Source organism: Siphateles boraxobius, unplaced genomic scaffold (genome assembly GCF_051911475.1).
Source record: "Siphateles boraxobius isolate OS27281-9 unplaced genomic scaffold, OSU_SipBor_1 29, whole genome shotgun sequence".
In the NCBI taxonomy this organism is placed as follows: Eukaryota; Metazoa; Chordata; class Actinopteri; order Cypriniformes; family Leuciscidae; genus Siphateles; species Siphateles boraxobius.
The window spans coordinates 20,198,313-20,219,066 of NW_027508908.1; the positions used below are offsets into that span (position 1 = coordinate 20,198,313).

The window sequence follows — 20,754 nt, forward strand, 5'->3', positions numbered from 1 at the left end:
CAGTGACACTGATGTCTGACACTGATGTCTTCATAAATTTTCACTCGCTCTCATCCTTGACAGCTTGGATTGAATATTTTATAAATATCATAGTGAATATTTAGACGTGAATTCTGGGAATTTATGGTGAGCATATGTCTCTGTACTGGAATAATTTTTACAGTGGGACAGTTCTAGAAATAGTTGACTCCCTTGTTACTATGGAGCCACTAAAACTTGTTAAACCCTGCAAAACAACCATTTAAAACATTTTGTTAATTTTATATATATATAGTTATGGAGAAAATCTGAGTAATGATTGGACTTTAGGCATTCAGTATTGGGTTTTCATGTGAAACATTTGAGTTAACAAGCAGGGGACACTCATTATTGGTGTTACTCAAAACTGCTGAAGGGTTTTCCTGCAATAGCCTACAACAATATCACATACATCATTCTTTCTCTGGCAGGGTTCATTCATCAGTTTAACACACAAATACCATCTAATGGAGGCCAATTAGGAAATGAACACTTCATTTAAACTTGACAAAGCAAAATAAACCCTGCCTGAATAAGTTCATTCTGGAAACAGCTTCCCAACCCATTTGTTGAAGAAAAAAAGCAACTTAAATATTCCACCAACAATCTCGATAAATGCTGTGCGAATGCAGTAGTTCCTGTGCATGTAGATGCTAGTCAGTTGATAGCAACACTTTTTACCCTCAGGTCAAGTAGGTCCTTTGGATATAGAAATATATAGAAATATATTTAAATTGTCGAAAATGAATCACCTGCTCTTAATTCGTTGCGTTATTCTATTCCCCTTAAAGTCATATTGATGAAATTGGGCTGAATATGTGTGTGTGTGTGTGTGCAGTATCAAGTGACTCCAGCCAGAAATAAATTGACACACAATTATATGTTTACATTCACAAGGTTCAGAAGTCTCTTCTTAGACATCCATTTATACCTTAATTTATTGTAGAATAAATCTACAGTAGCCTAATCTTTATGTGACAAGTTAGTTCACCTCACACTATTTAGAGAGAAAACATGTTTCAGATTTCGTTTGCTGGCAAAAACCTGTCAAACTACTGTAAATATATTATTTCATTCAGTTTAAGCCAAAATAATAACTTATTATACGGCATTGCAGTGGCGCCCCCATCGGTTTAAAACACGTTCCGCAAAATGAGAGAAAGGGCACTTTACTATTAGCAAATAAAGGGGCAGGGGCTCAAGCATTTTTTTGTTATTTTACATTTTTGTACATGCATGGCTCGAGTATTGCTCATAAATTTCTTTATAAGACAGTGGAAGAAAATCACTTTTCAACAGGCCTGATTCTGGAGGATGGTGGTCTCTTTCATGTGAAGGACTTATGTATTTTTCATAGAGTTAATGAGTCATCTTTTTACTGAGCTGGATAAAGGCGTCATAATTTATACATCTAGAGTGCACTTCTACACCCCTAAATAAGAATTTTCCCTCCCAGCTCGAGGCTCCCTGAAGACTTTAAGAACACATGTAATGTGATGATTTGACTCAGAATGACAGACATACAGCAGAGAGCAGAAGAGTGGGGGAGCATGAAGGCCCATTTGCTGGAAAGTTTGAGTACATTGACTACAAAGAATATAAGAAATTAGAGGGGGGTTAGAAAGAGAATGAAAATATTATTGCAGTTGAGTGCTTTGGAGTTGTTTGTGTTCTTTGAGGGTTTAATGTCACGTCTCCAAGTGGATGTGGTTTCTGTGTGAACTTCCCATTTCCTTCCTTTCTTTCTCTCTCTTTCTCCGTCTTTCCCCCTCCCTTACCCCCCTTTTTCCATAGAATATGGGCAATATACACTTGCAGAAAAAGATCGGCAAATAATATTTGGAGGGGGGGGGGGGGTGGGGTTGCAAGCAGCTTTGCCATAATTACAGCAGACATTCTGGAGAAAATATAATTGGTGGCCTTCAAGTCAAAAAGATTGAGATCTATTAATTAATGGATGCTTTTGTCTAATGGAAATTACAGCAAAATTTTACAAGGTCTTAGGAGAAGTCGAAGTCGCTGTAGAAGTCGCTGTTTTCATAGATTGAGCCAAAAAAGGCAAATGAAATGATGCAGGTTAAATATATTTTGTCTTTAATAGCCTCACATTTGAAAACTTTTAACATTTATCTTGCGAATGAGAAAGTGTGGCTCTGTACTGTAAGTTTCCTTAAAAATTGACCACTCAAAATCAACAGTGTAACAAGAAATAATTATTTTAGAATTGTACATACTGTACAGTTCAAGCTCACACAAATGGTGAATGACATCTTCTACGATCTTTTGTGATCATGTTAGGACACTTGCTACTCAAGTCAAATATCTTCTAACATTCTTTGTTTTCTGTTCTCTTCCCTAACCATCAGACATTATAGTGCTGATTGCATCTCTTGCTGTGGTTTCGGCGGGGAGTCAAAGCAACATTTTTGCTACATCTGCACTGCGAAGCTTGAGGTTTCTACAGATCCTGCGAATGGTACGCATGGACCGTCGTGGAGGAACATGGAAGCTTCTGGGATCTGTAGTTTATGCACACAGCAAGGTAAGTCATCATCCAGAATTATTTGCTTAATTATCTTGGTTATAAAGATCTTGGAAAAAGTCAAAATCACACATTGTTTAACAGCATAAACTCCTGTGTATCCTGTGTATTCATAGCCATGTCAAAAAGTACTTTTTGTACTTTTGTAAATATTTTCCTGCGGTGCAGATATCCTCTAAATGCCCTCAGTATCTGCTTCTCCTTCTAATAGGAATTGGTCACTGCCTGGTACATCGGGTTCCTTGTGCTCATCTTTTCCTCTTTCCTGGTTTATCTGGTGGAAAAGGAGTTTAATAAAGACTTTGCCACATATGCTGATGCATTGTGGTGGGGCACGGTGAGTCTCCACATCTCTGATAATATTCTGACCTATAATGAGCTTCACAAAACAAGTTATTTATATCTGATGAGAACACATGTCTAGGACCTCTGCGACTCTGATGCATTATTCCTGGGTAATTTTTGCTGGCTTTTATTAATGGTCAACATTACTAGAAAATTGCAAGATGTACTAGTTTCAGTTTAATATGATCATTGGCATCAAATTTCAGTATAATTTCAGGCTCACCCTTTTTCAGCCTTTTGTTCATTGCCTTTCACCGTGTTTGGGAAATTTTAACTTTTTCCATAAAGGTTATACGGAGGCCCATTAGATTCCATTTCCATGGAGATAGAAAGTAATCATGATGGGACAAAATGACAAATCTCTGGTCTCGCTTGAAAGCCCTTGACGCTTTATAGAAAAGACTTCAGGTTTCATACAGATTGTTTCAACCCAAAAGGAAAAGACAAAGGCCACATATATGCATAAGTGAAGAGATAAACCCATACAGATATACAGTATAGATAATCATTTAGTACTATGGTTATCTACTGCGATGTCAATGTTCATGCAAATAATATTTACCAGGCAATAACAAAAAAAAGGCAAAAACAATTTACCAGGTCATTGTGCATAGTTTGAGTAGCTGCATCCCATATCCTTTGTTGTTGAGGTCAATGTCAAGATTTATGCTAATTTTACCTCAAATTACATCTGTCACTTGGTAGAAGCTGATGTCAACCATATTGTGTTTTATGTAATGCATTTTTTGTAGGTTAAGATTAAAAACAAGCATGAATTTTTAAAGAAACATTTTTTTTCTCCATTAATTAGATCACCCTCACTACTATTGGATATGGAGATAAGACTCCTAAAACCTGGACTGGACGAATGCTGTCTGCTGGCTTTGCCCTGCTTGGGATCTCCTTCTTTACTCTGCCTGCGGTAAACTTTACACGCATATTCTCATAATTTGTTCCCTTACACTGCTTAAAGTATTAATCCAGTGTTTGTGCATCTTGTCACTTCTCAAGATACAACACCAATAAAAAAAACACATTGTAAATAATTTGTATAATTAAGACAATTCCTAATGTCCTTCTTGGTTTCTAGCCTACTCCACACAATCAAATCTTATTCGTGGCTGCCCAGGTGTCGCACACAGCCATCCAGGGCGAGGACAGATTTGAAGACTGTCATCGTCTCTAGGATGGTTAAAAAAAGAAGCCCTGATGGTTGTTACATCCAGGGTATGCCCCCCTCGGGGAAGAGACTGTTGCACCGTTCCTCGTCTCTTCCTCAAAGCCCTATGGGGACTACTCCCCTTACCCCGCCACCTCTGGTGTTTTGAGGAACGGTATTCTCTGGCACAGCTACCAAAGTGTGGCGCCCGCCTTCTTTTCAAAGCCCTCTTCTCAATGACTTTCATATACAGCAAACAAAGTTTACGGGTTTCCTGCCAGCTTAATGCTTCAGGACCCCAAACAATTGACCCCCCTTTTTCAAACAGAAATTGAGAAACTGATTCCTCTCTCACAACATTTGGCAGCATGAAATCTTTTTGGACAATGAATTTAAACAGAAAGATTCTAATAGGCTTGTGCTTGCTTGCTTGTACTTCACAACATTATTGGCTAAGAATTGTCCAGTCTTCGACTTTACGGCTATTTGCTGAGGATATGTCTTTATAATCAAGTTCAGTTCCTCTACAGGCATATTAGGTGTGCGGTATGCTTCGCCTCTAGGCACTAACTTCTTGGAAAGGTATTCTAAGAATGTGCTCCTTTAGGTCTTACAATTTTAGTCTGCCTGGGGGACGCACAAGAGGCTTTGTCCCTGGGTATCGCCTAAAAGGAGTGTGCGTCTCTTGGGGTTTATTTTTTATACTTTTTAATTTTTGTGTTGTTGCAGGCTGGCCCTTTCCACACATTCATGGATATTTTTTTTGTTGAATTGGATTGAACCCATGGCTTTGACTCCTTTGTAATCTGGTCCTTCTGCATACTTCACAACCTTATTGGTCAGGCATCTTTCATTATAGTGACATGGGTATTAATGTTCCCAATTAATGCCATGACGCAGCATTGAGGTTTACTCTAAAGGGAACTTTTTAGGTTCCGTATGTGTGGCGAGCAGGACGAGGCCAAGGGCTGTGAGAGAGCGGCACGAGGCCGGTGGCGATATTACTGATGAGCGGCACCTGTGCGACGCACCGGTCTCGTATCTCTCACGGAGGAGCGGAAGCATAAAAGGAGGAGTGACGACAGTGGAGATAGAGAGAGGCCAGGCCTGGAAATGTGTTGTGTTTGTTTTGTTATATGGGACAGCAGTCATCCGTGAGGGGCTGCTGTCTTTTACTTTCATTTTGTATTTGTTTTATTATGTTATTAAATTGCCCGCCTCAACGTTTGTGATTGGTGCCTCGATTTGGAAAATTTGGAAATGGGCTCTTGGCCAGACAGACTTGCAGAGCAAATCTCAAATTTGCCGGAAGTTCGTCAGGGTTTTCCCAGGCTATCAGACACCAGCTCAGGGAACCAGAATACATACGTAACCTGAGAAGTTTACAATAGTCCTATTGTCTAATTCTAACCTATAGTATTACTGACATGGTTCTACTTCACTTGCATTGCAGGGCATTTTGGGTTCAGGTTTTGCCCTAAAGGTTCAAGAACAGCACAGACAGAAGCACTTTGAGAAGAGAAGGAACCCTGCTGCCTGCCTTATACAGGTTAGACACAAGAGCCGTGAATCTGCCTTCACGTTTGGTGATATCTTGTACAATAGAATTTGGTTTATAGTGTCATTTTCATGACAGAATTTTATGGAAAATGGCATTCCTCTCTGTGGTTCTCAAATTGTTTTGGTCGCGCCCCCCTTTAAACCTAAAAAAAAAAAAATCTTGAACAACGTTGCAACAACTGTTATTTTTCTGCTGTTCTCCACGACCCACACTTTGAGAACCACTGCTTTGTGTTTGCACTAATTGTACCATATCTTTTTTATGTACTGTTACTATGATTTGTGTCTGAATGCACCCCAGTGGTTTTGTTGCCTGATAAATCTTTTATGAAATGTCTGAGACTGGGAATAGTTTTACCTAATAGAGAAATAGTTAGGTTTAGTTCAAAGCAAAAGGTTTTTATTTGTTTGGACCAGTGTTTCGCTAGTTTTAATGTGGTTAAAATCTGGTTTTAATACAAGCAATTAAGAGTTGTAAAAATCTCCCGAATTTGTTGCAAAATATGTTGGAGGAACTTCCCTTCTCTGTGTGTGTGTGTGTGTGTGTGTGTGTGTGTGTGTGTGTGTGTGTGTGTGTGTGTGTGTGTGTGTGTGTGTGTGTGTGTGTGTGTGTGTGTGTGTGTGTGTGTGTGTGTGTGTGTGTGTGTGTGTGTGTGTGTGTGTGTGTGTGTGTGTGTGTGTGTGTGTGTGTGTGTGTGTGCGTTGTGTTTCTGCTCACTATGTTTTACTCTCCCTAACCCTGAATAAGGCTGCGTGGCGATATTACTCCACCGATGGTAGTCGTCCTTACCTTGAGGCCACTTGGCGTCACTATGAGTCTACAATCCCTGTCCTGAGGCATGTATGGGTGCCTGCTCTGACCGAAGAAAAACCTGTGTAGTTTTTTTACTAATCTGCTTTTTTCCTCTTTTTTTTTTCTTCCCTTTCTCTTCTATGGGCTTGTTCTTCTGTCTTTTCCCTTTTTCCTTTATCTCTTGTTCTTTTGGTTTTATATATTTTTGCATGTAGTGTGTGTGGCGTAGCTATGCGGCTGATGAGAACTCGGTTTCCGTTGCTACCTGGAAACCTCATTTGAAGGCGTTGCATACCTGCAGTCCTACAAAGTACGTACAAACCCCTGGCAGGTGCTATTCTATATCCTGTCTGTTCCCTTGGTTCATTCATTTTTTTCAGAAAGGAATACTTTCCTCTTTCCCTCTATTTAGTTGTTAAATTTCCCCGTGTAACTTTATTGTGCCTGTCTCCTACACGGTCCATTTTTCTTTTCACATTCTCTTCATTTCAAAACTCAAAAAAAGAATGTCAGTTTTTATGTTCATTTCGCATTTATCTGATACATTCATTGCCATCCACAAGAATCATTATAGACCAGGTTCTATTGTTGTAGACAACAGCAGGTCTAATGTAGGTCTAGCTGTCCATAAAATCACCTGATTGCAGTCTTTATCTCAAAGTGAAAGGGAAAAAACAAGCAAATGGACAGTAATGTTTCTCTCCATTTTGCATTTATGCCCACATTCTGTTTTATAATGGCACATTCATGGATCACGTGAATATGCAGTAGTTGTCCATCTTGGTAAATAGTATTAGCAGCAGTCAAATTGACTACCTGATTGAGAAAAAGGTTTGATTGCCTTTGCCTTGACCATGAAATGTAACAATACTTGCTGAAAGCATTACTTTAAACATACTGAGAATAAACTATTCAGAAGGGCTCCAAATACATATGGCAGATTTATTTGCTTGAGCTTCTGAATTCCTTGCAATACTCTGCATGTTTTCATTCGCATGTATATGCATTATGTTTTAAACTGGCTGTTGCTTTTGGTGCATTAGTATGCATGAAATATTTTATGATAAACTGGATGAATCTGAATTTATGGCATGTGTAGTTTATAACAAGACTGTTTACTGTAGATTCATTTAATATCTCACATATAAATATTTCTATTTCACCTTTTGACACCCACAGAAAGGATCAAGGAGAATCAACTACAAGGTTTGTGTTGTTTCATATCCTATATATACTAGAAATAAAGTAGAATTGAGACAGACTTTTGAAAATGTCTGTTGTTACACTACTGTAATACCTCATTTGACAATAAAAAATATCACACTGTGACTTTATATCCCAAAAATGGGCCTTTATTTATTGTAATTCAGACTATATTTCTAGTAATCATTAGAGTTCTTATCTTCTAACTGACTTTATATCTCAAAATGTGACTACATAATTGGCAATATGACTATATATTTCATGATTGCAACTTTATGCCTCATAATTATGACTTTTAATCACAATGCAAATTAAAATCTTGCAATTTGACTTTATAAAGTTACAGTATATCTCCATTATGACTCTTTTTCTTGCAATTGCAACTCGCGATGTTGTTTTATTTTTTTCAAAATTGCAAATTTATGTCTCACAATTGTGACTTTATTTCTTATATGAAACTTAATCTCAAAATGAATTTTTGTTTTATTCTGAGGAGTAAACAGGCTTCCATATTTGATCAGTATTTCCCTCTGATGTCTGTTTACGGCAATCTGTTATTAGGTGCACTTTATTTTTCATCAGACACATACATTGGGCAGATGGAAAATGAAATAGCAATGAATTGAGATGTTTTCATGCTTTCATGATTTGTCGCTTACCAGACAAATGTGATTACTGGGGGTTTTGGCTTAAATTAGAGAGAGAAAATAACGGAGATGAGAGAGTCAAGTCAGACTGTTTGCAGGACTGCATTACACGCCAGCTACTAAGACAGTGTCATCAGTCCAGATAACAGAAAGAGCTAGTGGTGTCATTTGCATAATTACTAAGATATAACTTTAGATTGTGCCATAATAGTAATTCCAGTATGAACAAGGCCAGACAAAATAATTTCCACCTCATTATGAATTTATTAAGTACAGAACAAATACATGAAATTCATCCATTTGCCTGAGTGTGAACAACAGATTTCAAAGAGGTGTTTGGATATGATGCTTTTGTGGGTTCTAACCAGTTGTTTGTGTGAAACAACCATCCATCCACTTGTTTATGATGCACTACTCATCAATGACCAAGAGAAAATGTACCATAATTAGAATAGTTGCTAATGTGACATTATTGAACAGAAGTGGATGACTCACTGCAGTGCTGCATTTTTGAGTGGCCGCTGCTCTTTTCTCTAAATCATGTTCAGTTGGCTGACCTATAATGAGTGAACTAGTATTTTTTTTAAGTTAATAGAACTAAAGAAAAAACAAAACATTATTTATTGTTTATAAACAATACTTATTAAACAGAAAGCCTGAGTGTAAGACCAACTGAAAGTCAGAGACCAAAAGACTAGAGGTGTGATGACATTTCTAGTTTCTCTATAAAATTTCATGTTTGAAATCCGAAAAATTTCCCCATGTACATTTCACATTGGTTCAAGTTGGTCACGTAATTTCACTGTGGTGAACAACAGAAAGCTGCTTGGGTAGAAAGTGACCTCTGTGTGAGCAGTGCTTTTTTGCATCACATTATTGATAGATAGACAGACAGATCTATATCTTATTTTATGGAGCATTGTAATAACTTCTGAATGATTTGTATCCCTCTGTCCTTGACATTTCTCTAGAGTCTTTCATCTTACATTACATATTGTCTTGGCATATTATATCTGAAGGGGCCTTTCATAATGATTGTTTAGAGTTTATTGGAGTGCATGTCTAATACTATGGGAGTCTAAGCAAGCAATGCAGATCTAATAAATGTCTAGGCCTCTGCACTTTTCTACTTCATACTGCTCTTTAATGGCCATTGCCATGGCTCATGGCTGGAAGGAAAGTGCTGTTCTTTCTTTCACTCTCTCATTCTCTCAATTCCCCCCCTTTTAGTCAGAAACTGAGTTTTAAGGACCGAGTAAGAATGGCAAGCCCCCGTGGACAGAGCATTAAAAGCAGGCAGACGTCCGTTACAGACAGACGTTCGCCCGGGGCTGAGATCAGCACTGATGGATCGAGTCCTGCCAAGGTCCAGAAGAGTTGGAGTTTTAATGACCGCACCCGATTCAGACCCTCTCTCCGTCTCAAGAGCCAATCACGGTCTACCCCTGAAGGTGAAGCCAATTCTGATTGAAGGATTACATTGAACCACTATGTGCATTGAAAAAAATGTAACTCTATAATTTTTATTCTATGCTATGTAGTGTAGAAACATAATTCAAGATGAATTAAAACAATAAATATACAAATCTGGTCATAACCTGTAAAATATATATTTTTTTGTTTATTTGTTTAGTTTTTTGAGAAAATGTGTTCAAATGACAGACTGTGACTAGATGAAAAATATCAGAATTTTTAGGAGATAACAAATATAAATACAGTCAACCATGATAAGACATTAGAGAGCTTATTGACATTGTGATAGTAATGGTTATGGTATTAATTATCGTAATATTTGGTTGTTACTAAAAATGATTTTGTCCCTCTGATTGGGATCATTGTAAATTCAAATGATCCTGACTGGGTTCCAAAGGCCTTTGACTGAATAGGATTAATTCCTTCCTCATTCCCTTTTCATCACTAATCATTGTTTTTAAACAAATCAGTTAAGTAAATTATTCAGTGACTCATTATATACTAAAAGATGATGTAACAATATAACCTGCAGAAAATCCCCACCAATAATACACAATCTGACAGACAAGGAGAGTGATAAAAACAGTGAAAAGTCCCAGTGCTGTTATGGTAAATATCTGCACTGTAACACTGCTCACATCCACTTAAACATGAGGACGGGAACTATCTAAGGTACGGCAGATAAACAATAAAACTATGCACTGAATTAGACAACTCCATCCACTCATTGGACTAAACTGCTTAAGGCTCAGTGTACATCCCCTGTGAGATTAAGACAACTCATCTGTTGTAAATTATGTATTATGTATAATTCAAACACATTAATGAATGCATATATCAAGGCATGGTATGATTTAGATGTAATCTGAAGTCTTTAAACACAGTGGGAAGGCTGTAAGCCACTTGATGTCATATACATTATAAAATCCAAATAGTTTAGTCAAATGGTTAATGGAAAATTATTACCTAACTTTAATTGTATTAATATTCTTGTGACTTGTACTGTGTTGCTCTGCGGCCTAAGACGTGAAGGCCTTAACAAGCAGGGGCCCCACAACAAAACCCTACAAGTATCCACATAGGTTATTTCAATAGACAGTTCAGACATTCTACTAACTATAAATAACTTTGCAACTACATGTCAACTAACTCTCATTAATTTGCAACTACATGTCTACTTTTTAATCAGTAGTTTGAATCTTAATTTTTTTGATATGCAATAACCCAACATACAGTTTAAAGACTTGATTACGTATATAAAGAGGCCTTTTTAGGGACACATGAGCATCCAATAAGTGTAACGTCTGTGAATTCTACAGTCAAGAATCCTTTCGCTTCTAAGCACAAAGGGAGAACCATCATATTTTAGCCAAAAGCATATATTCCTTCCTTTGTGATGCCCTATGGTTGTAAATATCTTTCTCTTTTATTAGACCGACCAATTGCAGCCTCTCGAGTCAGTTTGTGTGAATTCTTTATGTAGCATAAAGCAAGATGAATCTGCAACCAACACCACTTTTCCTTCTAGTCTCTGGTTTGCATCATAAATAACTTTTAGTGCAGAAATGTGCTTGAATCTGGGTTCACCCCTTTAGAGCTCCCATGGTGTATCTGTATTTTGTATGCACTCTGAATGATTTAAAATTGTACATACTCTTAGAAATGTATTAGAATAAAAGTATAATTGATCAGTTTCAATTCAAGTTAATTTGGACTGCACTACTTTGTTAGTTTATATTCATTTGCAAATGTAATTTTTTTCCCTCAGATGTTGTTTTGATTAGATCCTCTTTCCCCTTTTTTTAATCGAAAAGTATGAAAATGATTTATATTTGCCTTTCTCTTGTTTATTACTCTTCCATTTTTCTCAATTCTTTGAATTTGGTGATGACTTTCACATACTCTCTCCTTTCTGACTGACTCTTTATTCTTTAAGTGCTGATGACTTTGGAATTTTCATTGTGTTTGTCACAGGTGAGGCTAACGTTGGTGTCGATGAGGGTTTTGATGAGAAAGGGTGTCACTGTGACATGTCGGCTGAGGACCTGCCGTCCGCACTGAAGACCGTCATCAGAGCAATGAGGTAGTGATTCTTTACTTCCCTTCATGCTGCAATATTTCAGAGCTCTGAGACATTACAATTAATGCTCAGCATTTCATGAGCTATCAGTGATTATTGAAATTAATTCACTAAAAGTTTTAGCATCAACCAAAGATAATTTAAAGTTATAAATAATATTTGTAGCCTGTAGGCTAGATGCATAATAAATGTTTTTAAAGGTGAATTGTGTTAATTCTGTGCCAAGCATGATTGCAAAACATGTAAAAAAAAAATCTCGAAAGCCCATTGGTCAGCCAAACAGATAATAATAAAACCACGCCACTGTTGAGCCAAGTTGAATAAACTCAGGGTTACATAATTGGTTTCAATTTGCAAACCCAAACAAATCTAACTTGGTTAAGCATACCACATTGTTCTCCGTACGTTGTATCATGATTTGAAGTTAAGTATGTGTCCATGAATGTGTGCACATGAAATTATGACATTTGCAGCGAACAGCTAATCATGTAAAACAGGGATTCATGTTGCCCAATTTTGCCACTAGATCTGATGAAATAAGTGATTTACCTCACCAGAATAATCAATATGCCTAAATAAACTTTTGTCTGAAATACAAAAAAAAATGCAACACTTTATAGAAGTTTAATATTAATATTAATATCAATCATGACAACTCTCTGAGTAGTTTTGCAAGTATGGATTTGCTACTGCTAATACATACTGTACACAGACACACTGCTGTGAGCATGTAAGATATGCTGCTGCATAAACAGACATACATAAATCCCCCAACAAAGCAGGAACAATAAGAATGACACAATACAAGCCAACACACATGTCTGGTGCTGAGAGTATTTAAAACATGCTGCTGCATTAATAGCCATAGATAATCCTCATACAGAGATGCTAGGAAAACGATAGGACAATACAGCATTAGTATTGTATTGAACAGGTGTACTGTTGCTGCTATCGACTCAAAATGCATATTCTCATGCTAGCTTTGCTAATGCTTAATATTTACGCCTTGCATCATACACAACTTGTAAAACATCAAACATCATTTTGAATGGGTGTATTTACTGCTACTGCTACTGCTGTTGACTCAAAATGCATAATCATGCTAGCTTACCCACTGCGCAATGTGACGTCAGAGTGACGTCTTTTCTATGTAATTTTTGGACGTCCAATTTCGGTCCACTGAAGGGGTTGTTTTGTAACGCCACTCGACGTCTTTATTCGACGTCTTTTGCATGTCTAATATTGACTTTGTGGTCGTTTGTGTACGTCTTTTCAACATCAAATTTAGTATCTTCTATAACTTCTATAACTGTAGTCCCATGTTTCAAAAGGGTAGAGGACGTTTTTTTACCATGTATATACATTTATGCATTTGGCAGATGCTTTTATCCACAGTGACTTACATTGCATTACATATTTACATTATTGCTTTCCCTGGGAATCGAACCCATTATCTAGGCGTTGCGCTAGGTAGCCGTTACACAAGTACCAACGCTCTACTGTTTGAGCTACAGCTAATAATCTGTGTTTGTACAATTTGTAAATAAAAAAAATATTGCATGTTAATCATGTCAATTTCCTGCCCCTGTAATAGACGTCCAAATGAGGTCCAAAAAATGATGACCCAGTTCAACGGTCAAATGTTGAACGTCAACATGGCATCCAAGTTGGGTCATGGTTGGACGTCCAAATAGTGGACCTAGTTTGGACGTCGAATAGATGTCCAGAATTGGTCATGGACCTACGGACCCAATATAGACATGATCTGCACGTCTATCCGACGTCCAGTGTTTTGTGGGTGCTTACATGCTTATTTATACACTTTTTGTATCATACTCAACTTGTAAAACATCAAACATGATTTTGAACAGCTATATGTTTGTTTTATTATTAAAATGCAGACCATGCAACATCTTTTAGTGTTTTGAAAAAATAACTGCTTACAGCAAACACTGAACCAGAGTATTTAAAGGTTGACCATGCCTTGCAATCTCATTGGCTGCAGGATCAGCAGGGGCCAATCAGTTTGTGCCATGCGGTAATGATGCAGATTTCATGACTAGATCATAGACTGTAAAAAAAACCTACAACCCGTCAAAATAAAAGTTCGGTTTAACTAGGAGAAATTATGAAAGAAATATATGACTATTGTAGGCCTACAATAGAACGCACTTCTAAGAATAATAATAAGACAATTTATGTGAATATTATTTAAGGAATATTTTTTGTCCATGATTTAATTTAGTAAAACTGTTTTGCAGCACTTCCCCAAAAAATAAAAGGATAAAAGTTTAAATTTTAATTTGATTACCACTGTTTTTGATATAATATTTGTATTTAATCATAAAAAGAAAAAATAATTTTCTGAATGAAATACATTTCATAGGACTCTATTTAATATTCTTAAAAATTTTAATAATTTAATAATAAATTATTAATGTTAAAAATAAGTTGTTAATCTAATTCATTATCAATTATTGAATTTAGTTGATTAGACAAGTTTTATTGAAATTTTAATAAACAAAACAAACCAAATGGTTACAAGTCATTCTAATGTCATTCAATCATTCTAAAAAAATAATAATAATAATTTTATCTGATGATGATGATAAAAATAATAATAACAACCATAATTTAATAATACCGTTTATTTATTTATTTAATAATTGATAAATACTGCAAACCGTGATATTTTCTGAGATGGTTATCATACTGTGAAAGTCTACAAACCGAGATAGTCCCCCACCCCTCCCCCGTGGTTAAAAAAGAAACTCAGTAACTTAAATATATATATATATACAATGACATGGAGAGAGAGATGATTCATACAGTACGTGATTTACTCCTTGTTAAGCACGTTAGTCGTACAACATTTGTTTTTATGACAACGACTACCTATTCAAATCCATGATTAGCTCAAACTAAACTCAAAATTGCCTGGCTCGCTGCTTAAACCTGCTTTGTGGTACAGGCTCAAGCAAGCTAAAAAATTGCAATGTTTTAATAGCACCACAAAGCCACAGAGTTTACACCTTTCAGGGAAATAAACCTACAAAAGGTTAACTTAAAACCTGTAGCCTAAGCTGAGACAGGAGAAAGTATTTTAACATAAATACACAAAAATGCACACATCACCTTTAATGAATTGTCAGCTTGTCAGTCTTATTTAATTACTCTCACTGAGAGCATGAGATGAATCAGCGTATCATTTCATTTCACTAATTTCACATTCAAGAAAAAGTACTGTCATCCACACACTTCACACATATCAAACACACACATTTATTTTTCTTTTGTCTAGTATAGGTGAGGGTCAGTAGAAAGTTGATTTCTATATTGACAGGATGTGCTCATCTTTTCCAGCCTCTCTATTTTGCTTTTATTATGAGGAATGAAAAATGTACTCAGTCTTAATAGGGTGTCCCGCTTGACTGAATATTCCAGCCTTTAGCTGAAGTGCTTTGGTAACCCTGTAGCTTTCAACTGGGGCCTGGTTGGACCCTGACATTTACTGTATGTGTGATGCCATGCTCAGACTTTCCCAGGGTGTTAGATTTGTCTCTGCTGTCATTTGGTCATCTAAGTTTGCAGAAACATTGCTGTGGTCAAGCTGAGTCAACACAAAATGCAAATTAATTGTTTCAAGACATTGATTCAGTTTTTGAATTGTTCCGTTATAATTTAGATGCTGAAAGTGCATCAATTTATCCTTTACTATTTCACTCAGAACAAGACAAATTGGCACATAAAATGATCTGTGCTGTCATATTTGTTTTGAGCTGTATACTCCTTAATACAAGTATAATGTTATCATTAGGGGTGACCCCGAACAGTCGAAGATTCGATGCATCGATAGGAGGAGCCTGATTCGACTACCAATCTCACAGTCGAATCTTCGCAGAGGTTATAAGTGTGCTCAATGTCTGATTTCACATAGAACTAGGCCTACTGGTTTTCTGTCAATACGTTAATATAGGAGCCTATTATGATAATGCTGTAAATACAAATGTGCAAAGGAAGAAGCTTTAAATAGTTTAACGTGCATGAATAAATCCAAACACCCCGTGACAGATTTAAGTTTCACTTTCGATACGTGACCGATAGAGTAGCGTTTTGGCGGCAGGGATTTAAATCTTTAAAAATGTCTGGGATAAGAAAATCTAAAGAGTGGATGCACACCATCAGAAAGGATATTTTCCCAAACTGGATTTAGCATCAGAAAAACCATGATCGCACTTCTGCAGGCCAGTTGGTTTTCCTCTGGACATTCTAAAACGCTTAACGTGAAAAAAGCTTTTAAAACGCTAGGGTACTTTTACATGGCTTAATTAATGTAGGCCTATAGTAGGCTACCTCTTTAAGAAACCATACAATGTGCAGATAAGCAAATGAACCCAGAATATGAACGCAACGTGTTCCTCCTAGTCCTATAGAAAGTCACGTAAAGAATTTTCTTTATAATAACGGTTTTCAATGGGAGGAAAATTAGCGTTTAATTAAACGCGTTGCGTTCATATTCTGGGCTCATCTGCTTTTCTGTAGGCTATACAGTATGCTTGATTAATAAGGTGTGTATACAATTTGATCTTTTGATATAACTGTCTTAGGAGGACATTAAGCCGTTAAACGTTTAACGTTAAACGTTCATGTTAAGTGTTTTAGATTTTATCCGCGCACACAATTTGAAAAGACTCAAACGGACACAGAGAGACAGAGTGAAAGACTAGATTTTTACAAGTGATTTCAAAAAATTTCAGCCGGTTCTAATTTGATTTTTGGATGCTGTGAACATGTTTAGATAAACTGTCACTCGAGTTCAGCGTTTATTGTTGTTTCTGCAGTTAAAAAGACAAGGTTGACCATTCTGGCTATACTTTAGATATTTTAATAATATCTTTATTTTTTATTTTTATTTATTGATCACTCAGGGTAATCTAATTTAACTATTTGTGGCTTGTGTTTTGAATATATGTTCCCCTGCACTTTAGGCAGTTTGCACACATTTGTTCTGCATCTTGTGACTTGTTTCAGAGTTATTTCATTTTTTTTTTTTTTTAGAAAGGTATATTCTGTGCTAATTCAATTCTGTAAATTAATTGTTGATTATTTTTCGGTGCATAGATGTTGCGCTCTGTAGGTAGGCTACTTGAGCCTGCTCGCACAGGCAATTTAGCCGATTTAATTTGATTTGAATGTGAAATGCAAATCCTGTCTGCAGTGTGGCCTTTCTGCAGTTATTTATGTTATTTCTTAGTTGTATTGATCCGAAATGTTTTTCTACATTTTTTTCTATATCTTTTTGTGATGCTCTGTACATCGCGGCTTTAAAATGTTAAAGCCCCGCCCCCTCCACAACCCCACACACGATTCGACTATTAGTCGACTATAGGGAAGACTTTACGATTCTGATTCGACTATGAAAATCCTTAGTCGGGGACACCCCTAATTATTATTATATGATTCTGCAGGATCATGAAATTCCATGTGGCAAAGAAGAAGTTTAAGGAAACTCTACGCCCATACGATGTGAAGGATGTAATAGAGCAATATTCAGCCGGTCACCTAGACATGCTCTGCCGAATTAAGAGTCTGCAAACAAGGTAAGACAAACCAACTACTGTCTGAACATGTTTTTCCTTGTATGCAAACTATACACTAACATTTAAAAGTGTGGGGTCTGGAAAATGTATTTATTTATTTTACTTTTATTCAACAAGGATGCATTAAATTGATAAAAGTGACGGTAAAGACATTTATAATGTTACAAAAGATGTCTATTTCTCTTCCATCACAGAATCCTGAAAGACATGGTATCACAGTTTTCACAAAAAAAATATTAAGCAGTGCAACTGTTTTCAACATTGATAATAATAAGAAATGTTTCTTGAGAACCAAATCAATGAATGAATGTAGAAATGTACATTTAGATCAGCATATTAGAGTGATTTCTAAAGGTGGCCAAAGTGGCCACTTTTATGACCTCTACATCATATTCTCACTGGTATGTCTGGTTCATATTAATGCCATCATGTCACATGTGTTCTGATGACCCTGAGGCAGTGGTTCTCCTTGGTCATATATGGGTCACTGGGTGGTGGGGAAGCCCTGAGGTTCTGTCAGACAATGCGATGTTGAGCGTTTAAGAAGCTATGTATCATTATTGCATATCATTATGCTCCATTATTCATCATGGTTATATACATTTTCAACTTAAAACAATCCCTGCACTCAAATATGTGCACTGTTAGGCTGTACACAGTATGGAAAAAATGTCAAATGTGTAGAACGTCTGAATACTCACTATTATTGATCGACATTGTAAATAGATGGAAGTAAAATAACGACTAATGTCATTAAAACAAAAAAACATGTTGAATTGCACTTAATAAAAAGAAAAATTGTTTCATTAACAGTGCTTGCATTTAAATGCATTGTATTTTCAGGGCTTGCATTTTCGGGGGCTGAAATTCAGCAGGGTATCTTTAATTTGTTAATACTAAAATGAAAACATTTCCTACACAATATCATTATTAAAAATGTAAGAATCTGTATTCTCCTTCCAGACTTAATTTCCAAAATATTCAGTCTGTTTAAAAATGCCACCTATTATATTCGACAGGCAATTTTCAGTCCATTTTATTTCGCTTTAAAAAAATCACTTTAAGAAATGCAGTGGTTCAAATTCAGCAGAATATTCAACACTGAGTACAGATGCATAATAACCATCTGCTTTTAGTCACCTAAACAGTAGCGGGTGATGACAAAGACCAAAACAACAGGCAGAGTCACTCATTCATTCACAAAAACTTATTTACAAAAATGTTGCAAGCGTTAAGTATATGTTATGATTATACAAGGCCAAGGACACGAAAGCTGCGTTTACATTTAATTATAAGTCTTCGCGATTACTCTTATCCCCGTGTATATGTAAGCAATATTCTCCACCGCAAAGGAGATATATTATTCACCATGACCCTGATGTGCAGACCAAACATTACATCAAAAAAAGACTTATTGCTCTATTTCTGTAAATCAGTTTTTGTGAATGAATGAATGAAAATACCTGTTGGTTTGGTCTTTGTCATAACCCTCTTGTACCATCTGCTGGTTATGTGGACTGTGTATGCAATGCATTTTTTTTTTTTTAATAAGTGCAATTCAACATTTTTTGTTTGTTTCAGAGACACCTTATTTTACATCCATACAAACAATACTCAAATGACATATTGCATCTACTGAGATTCTGAAGTGTGCAGTAAGTGGACTCTTTGCTATCCCGTGAGACGAGATGCAGTCTACTTTTAAAAGTAAAAAAAAAAAAAAGGCAGACAAGATGTGCCTAGTTGCTCTTTTTAAGACATTTTTGTCTTTATAAGCATCATAGGTCTTATGGGCAATTTATTGTTGTTTTTTTTGGTCACTTTAAATCTGTATATTTTCATTACATTTCTTCAATGAAGCCTATAGTGATTCAAATTATCAATGTTTCAATGAAGTGAGACTAGTGCCACCATGTGACCACAACCAGATATTACAGTTTATGACATTCTTCATAGACTCTAAATGAACAAATCAATTGAGCTGTGAGTCTATATACTTTTGAATTCCTCACTGTATATTTCAGTGTACAAGATACATAGTAAATTCAAATCTTGAATCTGGTCGTAGCCTACACTTATAGTAGCAGTTAAGTGCTATGGGATTTGTCACATCACAGCTTGATGACATTGACATTTTGTTTTTTTCTTTTCAGTTCTCTGTCTACTTATTGGGATGTAAATATTAATTTCTTTTCACCTGTCTTAATGTCTCTCACCTTCAGGGTGGATCAGATTCTTGGTAGGGGCCAGATGCCTGTGGATAAGAAGGTCAGAGAAAAGTTGTTATCTGATGGAGACATTCTGGAAGATGTGAGCATGTTGGGAAGGGTGTGTAAGGTAGAGAGACAGGTGAGTATAGAGACACTTGGTTAAACAATGCATTACACAATCCAATGTACATTGAATCATTCCACCTCACTGAATCCTTGAATAATGCACTGGTTTTCAATATGACAGAAATGAGACAGTTTGTTGCTTCAACTATGGGCAGTTTTAGCCCTGTGGATGTTTAGAATAAAAGTATCTTACAACACTCTTTTCTTTTTATTCTGAAAGTAATAAGTCTTATTACTATTTTGAAGGATTACTTGTGTTTAAGAACATTCTGGGGTGAAATTGATGATGCTAGAAATGACTTAAAACATTTTTATAGTAAAATGGCCGACTCAGTCTTGATGAGGCTTTTTTATAGTTAGTGTTTTACATATGCTAAATACACACAAATAAATGAAATTGATTATTGACAGTTTTTGAATGGAAATGATTCACAATATACCGTGTAATAATCCTTTTCAGAAAATCGCCACCTTGGAATTATAAAGCTCTATCTGCATTCTGAGCAGTTTTGAGATATTGAGCTTCAAAGTTTTTGCATTCCTTTCGACTTTGTAGATATAACCTTTTTGTTTTCTAAATAAAAGGTCCCAAACTGTACACAACATAAAAAAAACATCACATAATGTTAATAAATGGTCACAATAAGTACATGTGAATAACTAAATTTTGTGAAAAATGTCAGATAAAACCTTATACTGTAATTCCAAGGTGATGAATTCTTATTGATTTTTTGATCAAATTGATTTTTAAAAATTGATTTTTTTATAGTTTTCTTATTATGTCATTGTCTTATGTTTTGCTGTTTGTTTTGATTGTCATATTAAACATAATACTATCAAACCAGTGGTTCCCAACCAAGGGACCAGGGTCCAAAAAGGGAACTCAGCAAAATTCCAAGGGAGCCGCAGGATGACTTAACAGCATGGAAATTAATCAATTATTATTAACATATTAAAATAACCTAACTAAATTAAAGTGCTAAAATGCACCCCCCCCC

At 36.1% G+C, this 20,754-nt stretch overlaps 1 protein-coding gene across 2 annotated transcripts in view; it reads left to right on the forward strand.

The window, feature by feature from the left end:
• kcnq5b (potassium voltage-gated channel, KQT-like subfamily, member 5b) overlaps positions 1–20,754 on the forward strand; it is a 146,041-nt gene that overhangs the window by 122,579 nt on the left and 2,708 nt on the right. Inside the window, exons 4-13 of one of the 2 annotated variants that reach the window (XM_077246787.1) lie at positions 2,385–2,560; positions 2,772–2,897; positions 3,717–3,827; positions 5,518–5,613; positions 6,633–6,727; positions 7,597–7,623; positions 9,498–9,718; positions 11,715–11,823; positions 17,289–17,420; positions 19,643–19,769. In XM_077246787.1, the coding sequence (XP_077102902.1) occupies positions 2,385–2,560; positions 2,772–2,897; positions 3,717–3,827; positions 5,518–5,613; positions 6,633–6,727; positions 7,597–7,623; positions 9,498–9,718; positions 11,715–11,823; positions 17,289–17,420; positions 19,643–19,769 (1,220 nt within the window). Of the gene's footprint in view, positions 1–2,384; positions 2,561–2,771; positions 2,898–3,716; positions 3,828–5,517; positions 5,614–6,372; positions 6,462–6,632; positions 6,728–7,596; positions 7,624–9,497; positions 9,719–11,714; positions 11,824–17,288; positions 17,421–19,642; positions 19,770–20,754 lie in introns of both variants that reach the window. The other variant, XM_077246788.1, reaches the window with a different exon arrangement.